The 15,685-nt window shown below is 39.9% G+C and overlaps 1 protein-coding gene across 1 annotated transcript in view; it reads left to right on the plus strand.

Annotated features, from left to right (window-relative positions):
* Positions 1-13,389: 13,389 nt before the first annotated feature.
* Positions 13,390-15,685, plus strand: part of IPPK (inositol-pentakisphosphate 2-kinase) — a 29,850-nt gene continuing 27,554 nt past the window's right edge. The window contains exon 1 of the mRNA XM_033071192.1: positions 13,390-13,525. Within this exon, the coding sequence (XP_032927083.1) occupies positions 13,445-13,525 (81 nt within the window). The 5' untranslated portion in view covers positions 13,390-13,444. The remainder of the gene's footprint in view (positions 13,526-15,685) is intronic.

Consider the following 15,685-nt stretch of genomic DNA (forward strand, 5'->3'; position numbering starts at 1 on the left):
ACATTTCCATTATTTCATTATCCTCATGCAGTATAAAGTTATCCACATTCCCAAATACAGGTAGGCAATGTTTACTGAGCACTTCCAGCTTTTTGCTGGTCCCTTTAGTAATTTTACCATCTTCCTCTTTTCAGAACTAGAATTCATTTAAATGCTGATGTACCTTAAAAGATCTTTACCTTTGTATAACTGGTTTTCTTAGCCATTGCAACCATGGATTTTTCTCTCACAATTTTAGTTTCCTTCATAATTTTTTTTAAACATCACAATAATCTGTGTGTGTCGGGTTTTTTTCCTGTTTCACCTTGGTTTTCTTTAATTCTGACTCAGAATTTGGATCTAATCTTAATTTCTGCCTCACGTCTCAGTGTTGCAGCACTCAACACACTGTCTGTGTGATTCTCCGGGCAGATCCATGTTGCCATGGCAGAGTGGGAAGATTTGTATTCCTGGGTAATAGAGGTGTGCTGGTTCCTGACTAATAAGGTTGATACTTTTTATAAATAATTTTCCTCATGATTCTACAGTCATTCTTAGTAATATATGTGCTATAGGAGTAATAGACTTATTTATTTTCATGGTGTTCTTGCTGGGGAGTGAATTTATTCCAGTAATAACAAGTGATATTTTGCTTTCTGTTAGAAGGCTATGTACAATTTTCATGGAGAAGTAAACTGTTGATTTTAGCTTGTAATTTGGGTAACTTTGGTGGGCAATGTATTTGAGATGGAATTGCATGGAAAGATCTTTCATAATTCAGTTGTCCCCCATTTGTAAACAGCAAGACTATCAATGTCTAGAAAGTGTCAGGAGGCAATATGAGGGCAAACTAAATTGTGATTTGTGACCACCTTGGTGTTGTCATTGCTTTGAACTCCTGAGCTCTGGATTATCAATGGTGATATTTGCATAGCCTCATTAGCTGTTATGTACTATCAGTTATTTTTCACAGTGGTTCTTAAAAATCCAAATAAATAAAAGCTGGAAAAGACTGTGAGTGTCTGTTCAGCTAAACTAAACAGCAAATCAGTCTTAAGTCGCTGAAAGACAAAGCTGCAAATATCTCTCTTGATAAAAGAGCTTCAAAACAGAGTAGGGAGAAGAAATATTAAGTCATCAAAATGTTTGATAATGTTTCAAGCAAAGCTCTAGTGCTAATAAATACTCAATGTAGAGAAATAAGTTTGTAAACCTGGAGATATGCCAAGTATGAAAGTTAATCTCTGAAATAAAACACATTTTTAAAAGAAAAATGCATATATAAAAGTAAATTCAGTCTTTGAAGATGCTATGATGCAGCACATTTCAATATGAACTATTCAGACAATAAATTCTTAACAACTTTTATTTGTAGTTGAGTAGCAGTGAGTACAGTGAACTTGATAAAGCATTTTTTGCTGTAGAGTTGTGCCTGCAGAATGATGTTTGGGAGAATGATGAGACAAGAGCCCAGTTTTGCAAACTGAGCTTAAATTGATAATTTAATTGATCAATTAGTGACTTTGGCCTCAGATGACTGATTAGTTGTGTAACTCCCAGGATATTCTGCTACATGCATGGAAAAGCGAACAAACCCACAAGAAACTGAGGAAAAGGGTAGGTTCCACCAGAAAATACTTCATGATCTGTCTGGGCCCTGCTTGCTGCAGCATTTCTGAAGAGAATGCTGCATAAAAGCAAGATTGTTGTATCCTCAAACTGCTGAACTTATTTAATACTGGGTGCTACCATGGAACTTGCTTTTCTCCACTGAGACTCCGAGGAGAGAAAGGAACCTGTCTGTAATTTATAAGTATTTACAGATACTTAGAAATTACATTACCCACAAGATCTAAACTTTATTTTGCGTGCTGCATATAGGTGATTAAAATACTAATAAGAATTTCTAGTGTTCTGCATTTTTCTATGAAGTTCTACTTTAATAACTGTACATATCTATGATATGAATATGCAGTTGACACTGTGCACTAGTCCCCTACATATTATTTATACAGCATCATTAGCATCAAAACAATCTTCTGTGAATATTTCTGTTGCAAATAGGCAACCTGAGGGTTAAATTTGCATAAATACACATGCAGGAGTGATGGAAAAGAATATAACTACAGTGGTTTGGCTTTTAAATATTCTTGGAAAAGATTACTATAAAAGCCGACCCCTTAGATTTGCCTTATCTCACTCTGTGAATTTGAATTATCAAGAATAAATGGGAACAGAATTCTAATGTGTATGATGAGATGATGTTTGATTTAGGATTCAAAATAATGTATTACTCATGCAAATCCTCTTTTCTGGGAAGTGTGCTGGGTTTTTTCTGTATATGCCAGAGGTCACATCTCTCCTGACTGCGTGTTAAGGGATGAAGCAAGAGTTTTGGAAATTAATTTTTCCTATGGATAGGAAAAAGATGTATAAATGTGTTGGGAGAAGGCTGTTTTCTTCTTTTTGCCTCAGTGTGATAGACTGATACCGAAACCATTGGATATTTTAATGTGGCTTGTGAGCTAATTTGTGAAGTGGCTGACATGTGCATGCTAAGTCATCAACTAAGAGTAATTAAATATGTACTTGAATTTAGTGGAAGTACTGAACCTTGGAGATGGGATTAGCTATTTTGATGGATGGAGGTCTTTCTGAACAACATTAATTTATGCAATACTTGATTTTGTCATTAGTCTTTTCACTGATGTTTACCTAATGTCTCTGATAGGCCGTTTTCAATAACTCAATGCTATGTTTTTTAAGTTGTTGCTTCTGTAGGAGTCAGTGGAATCCCTCCTGTGTTTAGCATTAAAAGCCTTTTGGCTCAGGCTGGATGAACACTTGAGGCACTTGCACTGTTTAATTGAGCCCTGTGTTAGATCCATGGAGCTGCTTCCAATTGCTGAAGGATCAAATGAAGATTTAATTGTAGCTGAGACCTGAGCTCTTCTGTGAGTCACCTCAGTAGAAAGGAAAATAATTTGTCTGTGTTGTGTCACAACTGTGTGTGTGCACCATATGGCTTGATGGGGTATTCAGGGAAGCTGTGTGTGTGTCAGTTCTAAAATATTTCCTTTCCTTTCCACAAACCTTTAATATTGATTCTTTTTCTAGATGTGTTCTAAAACACTGGACATTGAGCATCTCCAAAGGGCTTCATTTTAGCTGTGATCCAGAGGGGGCTGTCTGAGTTTGTGACTAGAAATCAGCAGAAAAGCACACACCAGTGCTTGTTGTCCTTTCCCCTTCCCTGCTTCCCTTCCAGAATGTGTCTCTCATAATCTTTTCTCATTAAATTTGTTAAACGTTTGCATCAACATGAAATGAAGTTAATGTTTGTTTACTGGCAGACGCCACATCTTGACAATCAATTGGGACAGTAACCAGCACTGGGTGAAGAGGGAAGGTGAATCCAGGGCCTCCATGAGGCATTTCTTTCTATCCTTATTACAGCTCCTGTTTTTGACTGGCCAGTGTAACACAATATTGCAATGAGCCTTTTGTAGTCTGTTCTAACTGGCAGCAGTATTTTAAATGGCCTGGAGGCTCCTTTTGCTAAGAGAATTATCTGTCCCACTGTCACTTCATAGGGAACTGTGGTTGGGAATACTGAGATCTGGTATCAGCTTTGTTAACTATGCAGGGGCAAACAATTACGCTTTTGGAAAAAAAAAATTACTCATAACGTATTCAGCATATCAGACAGGATCTTAAATACTAATCACTTTTTTTTTCATATACCTTCTGCTAATCAGTTTTAGAATACTTGCAATTTTACAGCAGTTTTTTCCCTTTGGTGGTTACTTCAATATTTCTGTAGATTGGATTTTTTTGGGGTGACAGCGCTGGTTTATTGTTCTTTTTGTAACCTCTCTCCCGGTATGGGTAACTGCTTGTAAACTAAATATTTAACATGTTGCTGTGATGAATTATTTCCACTGCTTCAGGCACATAATTAAAGCTGGAGTTCCATTTTCAGCATCTCAGCTTTATGCCTCTTTACAGCTAGTTTTATTCTGGTTTTAAACTGCCAATGAAGTAGCAGCCCCAAAACATAATGTTAAACTGTGGCACCAGTAAGTATTCTTCATTTATACTTATTTATAATGTTTTTATTTATATTTATACATATTGTCTCCTGTTTCATGCCTAATTTGCAATTTTTAACCCTTTTCCCCCCGAGCATTTCCTGATGTCTTTAAGTGGAATTTGTTTCTTTTTGTTTGAAAATCACTGAGTGTTGTTCCTCCCTCCTTCTTTCCCCCTAAATTTGTAAGCACTGTTTTCACAATGGAATTCATGCAGCCAGACTGTTCTCTAGTTTTTTCCAATATTCTTCTTTCCTGCGCATGCCACATCAGTGATGGCTCTCACCTTTCCACAATGTTTTTCAGTAGCTGTGGAGTGTTTTCCCTGTTTCAGAGGACTGGGACACCCAAGAGACACTGTGAAAGGCAGGTTACCACCTACAGGCTGCAGTCCTGTGCTCTGACAAACATTTCACCGTGCTGCCGAAAAACAGAGGAACTGAAAACCTTGTATGCAAAATCTAAAGGCAGTTTCATCCTCTTTATGAAAAGACTGAGATTTTTAATGAGTAAGAGTCTTGGGGAAATTTTTTTTTCTACTCTCATGATTTATTTATGGTCCTGCTATTTGCATCTTTGTTTATACCTTTTGGAAGAGAGACTATTTTTCAATGTTTTTATGTCTACTTGGTGCCTTTGTGGCCATCTACATATAAAACCAAATAAGGCAGTAGGTCAGTGCTCTTTCTCTCATGTATTTTATAAACTCCCCATTCATATAAAAGGGTTCCTGTACATTTGTTTTAATTGAAATTAAAACAGTAACACTTCCTTTACTTGAGGTGTCTTGTTTGGAGTGATTGCTTTAGGACATTGGTGGCAGAGGAGTGGTTACTTTTGCTAAAGGTAAATATTTCTTAGAACCAAATCTTCTAGTTTGTTTCTGCAAGAATTAACTGAACTATATGTGAAATCAAATGGGTATTTTAAGTTGGCAGTAATGTGAAGGAGTGGGCCTGAGACTTTGATAGTAGAAAAGGACAATTCACTTTATAGCATGTACCATGGTTCAAAAGGACAGTAAGATGCTTGTGAAAGTTTGCTGTCATTTCACTTTATTCCTAATATGTACATGGGTGTGCCTATTTTGGAGATCTTGTGACTATCATCAAGATCTTGTAAAGCTTATCTATGTACAGAAATAACCAATAACCTCTAACAACTCTCCTGGTAGAACATGGTACAGCAAGAATACTCCAGCAGGAAGCAAATTATGGCTCATCAAGTGCAGCACCTCTGGTTATGAAATAAAGCCTCACTTCCCAAATCTACTGCTAGTTAAGAGAAATTCCTCACAGATCAAGCTCTTTATGTGTGGGATTTTTTTCCAATGAGGTCTTTGCTCTGTCCCAGTATTTCAATAATCTCTTGTTTCAGTAAAGAGATAATGCACAAGCAGGGTTATTTGGCATTCCTCCAAAACATCCTGCAAAATATCCCCTCTGGGAAGAGCCCAGAGTGGTGAAATGATGCCTGAGGGGAGTGGGGGCACAAGATGGATGTGATGGGAAATAAAAGGGAAATTCAGGTTTTTCTCAAAATTCAGAAGGACCCTTGGGAAATGCTCACAGAGTGGAAGAAAATGCATTTGGGGGAAGGCTAAAAGCTTAGAGAATAAAATCAGTATGTTTGTCCCTTACTCTGAATGATCATAGGGTGATCCTTGCACAAGGATCTTCTAATAAATATTTTTTTTCACTCTCAGAGGCATGGAGGTGTCCAGGAAGGTTAATGTATGTATAACTGTACAGAGAACAGGTAAGTTCTGGTTAGGCTGCTCCCTTCTTTTGTGTAATTTTTGTGAGCAATTTCTGGTACCAGATTTTGGCAGATATCACGGGTTATTCTGAAATGGCGTTTTCTCCTTTGAGTCTATGTGAATCTAATCTCCTCTAAAGCCTCTCTATACAATTTTGGTTTAGTGCTGTGTCCTTCATAAGGAATAGTTATGGTATGATTTTCACATCATGATAAATTATGTTCTAGAATAAACTCTGAGATGCAATTTGCTTTCAAAAAATAGCAGTTCAGACTTCAGATCTTTGATATTCTGCACCTTTCTTGTATTGTTTGCTTCTGTCTTCCTTTCTACTTTTTGACTGCATCTTTACAACTGCCATCTATAAACCTCACTTCTATTTTAAGTTTTTCCTTTTGTTATTTTCCATCTTCTGGTGCCTTGAGACTTAAAAGACAGTAAAAAAATAAATTCTTAAGCTCAGGGTGACCTGTTATCCCATACTGTTTCCCACTGATTTCTTCATTATTGTTTCAATGCTAAAGCTTTTTAATTAAGAAGTTTAATAAGATAAATCAGCATATAATATTTTTATTTCAGAAGGGTCTTTTGTTGTTTTTTTGATTAACTTCCTAAACAAACAAGAGAAAACAAGCAAAAATGTCCAGCAAACATTTCTGTTTGAAACAGTGCCATGGAATAGCTTATTTAGGAACACTGTGAAGCTTCAGAAAAATTACAAGAAACTTAAATAATGGAAGCTTTTGAGCAATCTCTTTAGATGTGTCTGTCTGTATTAACAACCAGGAACCAGAAAAGAGATTCAGAGCTGCTCCTTTCATTGAATTACCTGGGATCCCCCAATCATATGAAGAGTGTGTTCAAATGGCTTTGCTACTGAAAAACAAATAAATAAACCCAAATTTCAATCCTCTAGATTTTATTCTATGAGATCCAGGAGATGTACAAGGAGGAAAAAAAATAGTAATGCACCTGATAGTGTCTCCTTAAACCAGCAGATGAGGCTGTTTCCTATTTTATCTATTTTCCAACACTGTAAGCCCCTGGAAAAACTGCAGTTTAATGCCTGTCTCCAGGTATGACTTGGTAAATGTAAGTGCCTCCCCCTACCTTTTATTTTTTTTTTTTTCTCCCCACTGTAACACTGTGTCACAGATTTAGATGGGTTCAGAACCAGCTATCAAGTAGATCAAGGTATAACTTCTTAGGTTATAAATTCATACCAGATGGATTTGTACCTTCCAAGGTGCCAAGCTTTGGTTGAGAAGGGACTTCACTTTTTGGGCCTGATTCTGTTTTAATAAGTGGAGAATTTAATCTAGAATTTATGCTCACTCAATCAAATTTAATTCCTCGCCAAAAAGTTTGATTTGAGAGCTCTGGAGGTGGGTGTGTTTATATATATATATATATATGTTCCAGTATATTCATCTTTCTGTCACTGTTAAGAATAGTTCCTCTTTTCCAAACAACTTGGATTTTTTTTCCTGGAAATGTACTGGAGAGGTGTGACGTGGAACAAAAGCATAATATGAGTACACAAGCGAAACAATATCATAAAGTTTTTTTATTGCCATGGATATTGCACTGGTTTTGGCACATGATCAGTCAGACAGATCTTGTAATCACTTGTTAAGTATCCACTTCGTTCCACCTTAATCATGAGAGTTGTAGATTGTCACCTTTGAAACAGCTGTTGTAAGTCAATAAAGTTTAGTGGAATGTGTTATTACTGATCTTCTGATGGCCCAGTTCCCTTCGATTCTCTTTTATAATCTGGGTAGCTGGAGCAGTGAGGGCATGGGAGAACTCAAATACACGTGTTTTTCTGGGGGAGAAAGGAGAAAACCAACCCAAACCCCGTGTCAGTAACAGCTCCTGCACTGCTGAACGAGCCATAATTCTGTCTCAAAACATTTCCTCACTGTTGTGCTCTCTGCTGCTTTTTCAGAGCACACCCAGAGATATCTGCTCCTTCTGTGTGTTTTCTCCCTTCCTTGGAAGGGCCCTGCGTGTTCACCCTGCCAGGAGGTTCTGCAGCTGCTCAAAGTGCAGTTTCATAATCAGCTTAATGTGGTCTGAGAGTGAGCGGCAGCAGAATGGCAAATCCCGCGCTGCCGGGCGCTTTGGGATGTGTTCCCATTCCTCCTCCAGTGACGGCTGCAGCACTTGTGTGCTTGTGCCGTGTGTCACGCTGCTCTGCTGACTCAACTAAACAATTTTTTGGGGAAAAAAATCCCACCAGAGAAAACTCAACCATTAATTTGATGAATAATCTGCTCTGAGGTGAATCATGGGTGTCCATGTGTGAAGGGTGATGTGAGAGAGGTGATGGGAATATTTATGGCCTGATTTGGAATGGAGACCAAGATCACCCTGTTGAGGTTCATAATGTTTATATTGCTGTCTCTGCTTGGGAACTGCATTGCATCTGTGTTTATGTATTGGAGATGACAGACAATGTGAGGTTTAGAATTGGAGAAGTTGTCTCTTGGCTATTTATCAGTTCTGCTTATTAATATCAATCATGACAATTCCAGTAAATTGGGTTCTTCAAGGGAGCTGGTTGGGAGGAACATTAAATTTTATGATGCCATTTGCATACTGAGATCACATCAAAATTATTAACATTATAGTCAATAAAATGTAGTGAGTATGAATTGAAGGATCTCTGTCTTTGAAAGTATTTGATAGCTGTGCCAAGGAACATAAAGCTGAATTTCTCAGTAAGTACAAAAGAAGCTGATGCCCAGTGTGTCTGTACCACGCTTTGTATTGCTGTTTGGTGTTTCTCATCTATTACAGTTTGGCATTTCTGGGTATAAACTGAAATGTTAATATTTACACTAATTAGTAATTTATCTTCAGGAGACCTTGTATTCAGTGAACTAAAAGTTCTAACGAGGAAGGTTTCAAGGTTTCCTACAGAAGCGTTGCCAAATGATGGTGGTTTAGCTGAATGACATGTTTAATCTACCTGTCATCTTCCCTGCTTAAAGAGGCTCATACAGGTTCACTGGGGTCAAAAGAGAAGCTGAATGCTGTCCTTTAACCATTAACAGGGCCAAGGGCTGGGCACAAGGCTGGGGTACATTTGTGACAGCACACAAAGTGTTTTCCCAGGAGCAGTTGCAAGAGGTGTTTGATGGTGAGCAAGCAGTGTAATTTAACAGCAAGTACCTGCACTGGGGAGTGTTGGCCAGGCCTGAAAGCACCACAAGTCCTGTGGCTACCTGACTTCTGCCCAGGCTATGGAACTGCTCTGCTTTTGCCTCTTTGTGGCAAGAGAATTTTGGTTTTTAGTTGCTGGTATGTCTTTTAATACAAGGCAAGACCTAAAAGCTCTTTATCCCTTCATCTTTCCTTCCTTCCCGGCAGATTAGAGGCTCTAAGAACAGTCTTTAAGGAGGTGCTTAGATGGGGTTGGTCTCGTTCCTTTCTGCCTTAATACCCTGTCAAAGCTACTAGGATTTCTCACAGTCTTTTGCTTTAATGACCTCCTACAGTTTATCTGCTTTTCTTACCAGTCAGAAAAAATCACAACACTGTTTTTCATTTATCTGTATTTTGTGGCAAGTCCCACTGGTAAATTGTTGTTTTTCATTTCAGTAAAGATACAGGCGTCCTGTGCATAGGAAATGATTTTAAATTGTCTTGTCTACGTGTAAAACATATTGTCTGTCCTGGAAATTCTTTCGAGTTAGAAGTACAGTACAGAGCTCTTCTTTTTGCTGTGGCTATAACTTTATAGTTCACTCAGACTGCATGCAGCAATTAAAATTCTTGGTACTTATAATATCTGTTTATCTGTATCTGTGGTAGGTTTGTGCAAGCTCTTATCTGCTAACAATACAAATGTGGCTTTATCTTTATTCACATAAAGTCACCGTTCTTGTTACTTACAGCCTTGTTCCTGAAGCCATGACTACCTTTATTTCTACAATATTTTACTGTGGTTCAAAGCATCACATATGCTTTCTACAAAAGCCACTGAATGACATACTCCGGTCCTATTCTAATATTTTTGTAGGCTCAGTGATTCCCAGTGTGAGATGGTGAAATGGCAGTTGGAGCATAAAATTTCCTCCACTTCTAGTATGTGTGTGAAATTATGTAGAAAAAACAGGGATTCAAGAAATAACAATGGCATGGTGTTGTTCTGATATGAGGAAAAAAAAAACAAGGCTTGAAAATTTGAATGATGTGAGCTTCATAAATATGTTCCATTTCTGCTGGTCTGAGTATAATAAAAGCATGAAATGCAACCCTATTTAAACATAATTCTATCTTTTGAAACTGAAAATGGTGTAGTGATTTAAAACAAATAGTAATAGTACTTTGTAGCACAATTTCACTGTGGTATTATCAAATCCATTTAATATTTTTGGAGTCATTGCCTTGAATTTGTGATTTTTAAACCTGTTTTTTTTCCAGGCAGATGCTTCTAGGTCACAGGATAGGATCTTTTGTGTCATGATTAATCTTTTCATAAAGAACAAAATATCCTTTCTTTTATATAGAAGCCTTTTATTCTAGGAACCAGGAGAACTAAGATGTTCCTATTATAGCAAAAATCCTTCTCATGAGCTTACAAGGCCTTTGTATTATTGGCACCCAATTTTATCCCAAGTCTCAGGTAATGCTATTTTTTCCCCTCAGATGTGGATTTAATGAACTTTTTGTATCAAAGAATGTTAACATTAAATACTTGCCTGATATTTTTTTTCTCTCCTCAAAGTGCACTGTGGACTGTTCTTAAAATTTCATTCTTATTCCCTGGTGAATTTACAAGTTGCAAAAGATGGCAAATGGGAGAGTCCAGTGTCCATGACTTCCTAATACCAAAGTATCCCAAGAAGCAGGGACTGTGCCATAAGGCACAATGCAGTTACAGCACTCTGAGGAAAAGACATTTCAGGTCTGTGGTGCTCTCCTGCCTCCTTCATGTGGCATCAAAAAAAGAACTGCTGAGGGGATGAAGTGGGGGCTGAGAACTGAGGGTACTATTACATTATTCATTCCTGCTGCAGTGTTAAACTCATGTATTTACATACTGAAATAGCACAGGATACCTGGCCATCTGCTGAGATCCCCAGGTGGGTTTTGCAGGTCACTGAGCTCTGCAGACCTCAAGGCACCTAATTAAAACCCATCCAGGTATGTCCACACCAGCTGTACTTACACCACCTGACAGGGGAATTCCAGTTAAGCAATACCTGAATATCATTAATAGCACCAAAGCTTCTGATACTTCAGTCCAAGCACGTTGTAGATAAAACATGAAATGAGTCATAAGAGCTGATAAGGCAGGGAGAAATAACATATGTTAAATAGGCTTTGGTCCCTCCAGGTTTAAGTTTCACCAGCGTATTTTCAGAGCACCGCCTTAAGTTGCCTAAGTGTTGGTTGTGCGCCTTGGAATGCTGGAGGAAAAGGTGGAGAGGGAAGTGCCCTGCTAGAGAGAAGGAGTATGTTAAAACTTGGTGTTCTCAGTGTTGTTTACCTGTGCACTCAAACCTCTAACTCTGTAGGTGTGCATTTTTCAGAACTATGAAAGAATGTGCTATGCTAGAGTTCCTTTTAAAACCGAGACAAGTTAGTTTTGCCATTGCAAGACAATACATTGGCATTATTTCCCTATGTATTTCTCGGTGTAAGACTAATAAGTGTTCAAATACTATTTCCCTGAAGTACAGTTATTTTTTAATGAATATATCATAAATAGCACAGTCTTACAGTCCTGAGTGCAACTTCTTTATAACACTCTTAAAAGTCAGAATAGTATGGTTAATTCTTGTATTTTTAGATATGCATTTCTAGTAACAACATAGAGAAACTTTGCAAACACAGATGATAGAAACCTACTTTAAAGAAATCATCATTTCATCTTTATCAAATGGCCAAAGGAGCAAGAATTCCTTTTTCATGTAGGCATGTATAAGTGTGCTAAAAAAGAAAAGTGATTATCAGTTAGTATTTTAGAACATATTTTGTTTAACCCCCATTTTTTAAAGTTTAGTCAAATTGGATGATGTGTTTAAGTTACACCACACACATGAAAAAAAAAGATCAATGACTCATTGCAGATTTATGCAAGTTTTATTTTCAGCCTTCTAGGTGCATCTTCTCTCTCTGTAAAAAAGGCATGGCTTACTTTGCTTTGACTTTCTTTTGAAAAGCTGCAATAGAGAGTTGAGTTTGGGTCCTATCCAAATTATACAAATGTTCTTTATACAGAGGAAAGCTTCCAGTGTTAATTACCTCCTTTTGTGTCACCCTGGCCCCTGTCATGAAGAGCCTTGTGAGGAAGCAGGAAAGAAAAGGGGGAATTTCAGAGAGCCCTTAGGGGTTGTTTTGAAATTGTCATTGAAGGGTAAATTTCACTACTTGTGGTCAAAACTCATAGTCATAAAAATTACTGGATTAAGGGTTCTAGAATTTAATCCTGTGTTTGTGATAGGGAATTTGGATATTTAGATTGTTATCTATTTATCAGAGATCGTGTATATGTATATTCATACTTGGGGAAATAGCTTAATGTTTAATTTTTAAAGAAGGTTACACAGATGCTCTCCTTTCTGCTTGTAACATTGAGTATTTGAATGACCTGGTATATTGGAGCACAAAGCTAATTGAACAGATGCTTGACTGCAAGAGAAAACATCTGTAAAATTCCAACCAGTGTAGCTGGGAACTGCAGCTGAAAGGACATTGGGACTGTCCAGGTGGATGGTGGAGTCACTGGAGTAACTGGAGGTGTTTAAGTGAAGACTGGATGTGGCACTTAGTGTTGGGTTTACAAGGTAGTGACTGGTTATAAGTTGGACTTGATGGTCCTGGATGTCTTTTCCAGCCTAATTGATTCTGTGACTCTATGAAATTCAATCCCAAAGGGGTCAAAACATCCCCTATTTTGGGTGTTGGACCATGTGCCGAGCCAATGCTGTGAGCTCACCTTCCACACACTGAGTACATTACATGGGCACTCCGCAGTGTAGAACTTCCAACGTACTGAGTTGGAAAGGACCCATGGGGACCAGAGTCCAGCTCTGGACACCCTGAGAGCACTGTCCAAACTCGCCCTGGGCTCTGTCAGCCTCGGGGCTGTGACCGAAGGGCGCTGGTTCAGTGCCTGATCCCACTCTGGGTGAGTTCCTGATGAAGACGAGGTCTCTCCCCAGCCTCCTTTTCTTTAGGCTGAACAAAACAAATGCCCTCAGTTGCTCCTCATAAGCCTCCTCTGCATCCTTATGGCCTCCTTTGGATGCTAACAGCTTAAACCCTTTATAACGTGGTGCCCAAAACTGCACACGACACTCGAGGTGAGGCCATTGCAGAGCAGAGCGGGACCATCCCCTCCTCTGAGCGGCCGCTCCCGGAGGCAGGAGATGCTTTCGCACCGTCTGAGGGGCCCCCGCTGTCCCGGCCCCCGCTGTCCCGGCCCCCGCTGCCCGGCCCCGCCATGGCGGCGGTGGCGGCGCCGCCCGGTTCCAAGATGGCGCCGCGGCGGGCGGGACTTCCCGCGGCTGAGGGCGGGCGGCGCAGCCGCGATGGTGGCGACGTGAGGCGGCGGGGCCGGCGGCTGCTCCTGCCCTCCGCGCGGCCCGGGCCGGGCATGGAAGTGGAGAAGATGGATGAGAATGAATGGAAGTATCACGGGGAAGGCAACCAGAGCCTCGTCGTCTCACACTGCCAGGTACGGGGGAGCCCCAGCCCGGCCCCGCGTGAGGGGGCCGGCCCGGCGGGAGCGGCCGCTCGGCCCCGCCGCCCGCCCTCGCTGCTTTCTTTCCCGGAGTTTTCGATCGCGGGGAGGTCGGGCCCGTCCCGTGGGGAAGATGAGCGGGCGTTTCCTCGGGTCCTCCGTCACTGCCAGTGAGGATGGGAGGGAGAGCAGCCCATGGCCGGGCAACTGCCTTCTGGAGATGGGAGCTGCGAGGAAAAGTGATAAAAATTCACCTTTTCCATCATCATTCCCGGGTGTGGGTGATGTGACAGGAGAGAGCGAGCTGGTGAAGGCGTGTTTTCCCTTTGTCACCGGCTCTGGCTCTGTGAGGAGTTTGAGCGCTCGCTGCAGTGCTGGGCCGGGCTCCCAGCTCTAATTTCGGCTTTCGGCTTTGCCTCAGAGCTGGTGTGATGTGACCCCGGCGGTCACTTCATCCCCATTCCCCCATCTACCTGTTGGTCCGGTTTTTTGTTTTGTTGATTCTTTTTTTTTTTCTTTTTTCTTTTTGTCTGCGGTTTTTTTTGGGGTGAAGGGCACGAAGCGATGGACGTGTATTTTATTAAAAAATGGCAGTAAAATAGATTCAGCACTTGAAGCAGTAATGATTAAACGAAGCTGAATTAAAACAACCAGACTCTGACAAGCTGACAGTGTATTCCTGCCCCCCTTACATGTACATTATATACTTAATACATTGGGATATGTGCCCCTTGAAGGAGTGTATTCCTTTTCTAAAAAGTGCCTGTGGCTGTTTTTGTGCTGTAGAGATGTATTTGTATTTTAGTTTAAAAGCTTGTCTGGATTTGCCACAGAATGTTGTTCTTGATGATTCACAGATCAAAACTCAGCAAAGTCAGAATGATGAAATTTAGGATTTTTTGTAGAAAAATATAATAAGAGTTGAATCTTGAGAACAATTTTTAAAAATTATGTTGGAATGAATGACTGAAAATACTGGATTCTTTTAATGTCTGTGTTCTCTATTATAAGTGTGAAATACCAAGCCTGAGAAAATACTAGAAATCTTGTGTTGTTCTCCAAACTTTAGGAGGGGCACTTCTTTGGCTCTGGCTTCCTCCCCTCCTTTTCTTCTCATCCTATATTATTTAAAAGCAATTTTTGGTCCAAGAAGAATGTGTATGATTTTGTTTCCTGTCACATTTTAGCTTTGAAAAAGGCAGTGTTGAAACTACTCAGTCACTGGATGATGGGAATCAGGATAAATAATGGATTATTAGTGATGTCATTGTGATTATCTTTAAAGATGTGGAAAGTGAGGAAGTCGGCCAGTGACTCAGAATAGCTGCTGAGCGTGCCAGTTCTCTTTTTAACGAGATGCTAAAACTTCTGAGATGGAGTGAAAGTGAAATAGATACAATTTTTCCTTTATAGACAACTTTGAAACACTAAGGCTTACATTTTGGATCTTTGTGTCTACTGATGACAAACTGTTAAACTTGAAGCCTATCAATGCTATTTAGATATTAATTGTAACTTTGTACCTCTTACAACAGGACATGCTTTCACCATTAATCATCCACCTCGTGATCTGGTGTTAAGTTATTCTCAGGTTCGTGTGAACGGATCAGTAACACAGCAGAGACATTTTAACTGTTCTTGCTTCATTCTGTAGCTTCCCCGTTCGTGTTTTTTGTGTGTGAGTGCCAGAGGAAGGGATAGGAATTTGGTGGTGGTGGGAGGGACTGAATGGATGCTCAGATACAAGTGAGAGGCCAGACTGGAACAGTGATGTGCTTCTTGTTGCCATGCTCTGATCTGTAGTGGTGTTTTGAAATGTGGAGAGAAAACTTGTCCCTACCTCTCTAAGTTTAAGCCTCTCTTCCTTGCTTTTGGAAAATTTGAGAAGTTTTGTTTTTTGAACTTCAACAAAAAAGTGAATCCCTATCCTTTTGCAAAAGAAGGCATGAGCTGCTTTGCCTCTCACGAAATGAGGTCTGGATTGTTGTGTTTGAACTGCTGCTCTCTGCACTGCTCCTTAGAGCGCTGATAACAGCCCTGTGCAAGGTCAGGGTGTGTGTGCTGGGGTGGGCAGCCTGGCTGGACACTCCAGTTCCTGCCTGTGAGGGCTGGGATGGGGATGGACAGTAAGGGCTGTAAGGCCCGTGTCATCAC

The sequence above is a fragment of the Catharus ustulatus genome, chromosome 13 (assembly GCF_009819885.2).
Source record: "Catharus ustulatus isolate bCatUst1 chromosome 13, bCatUst1.pri.v2, whole genome shotgun sequence".
In the NCBI taxonomy this organism is placed as follows: domain Eukaryota; kingdom Metazoa; phylum Chordata; class Aves; order Passeriformes; family Turdidae; genus Catharus; species Catharus ustulatus.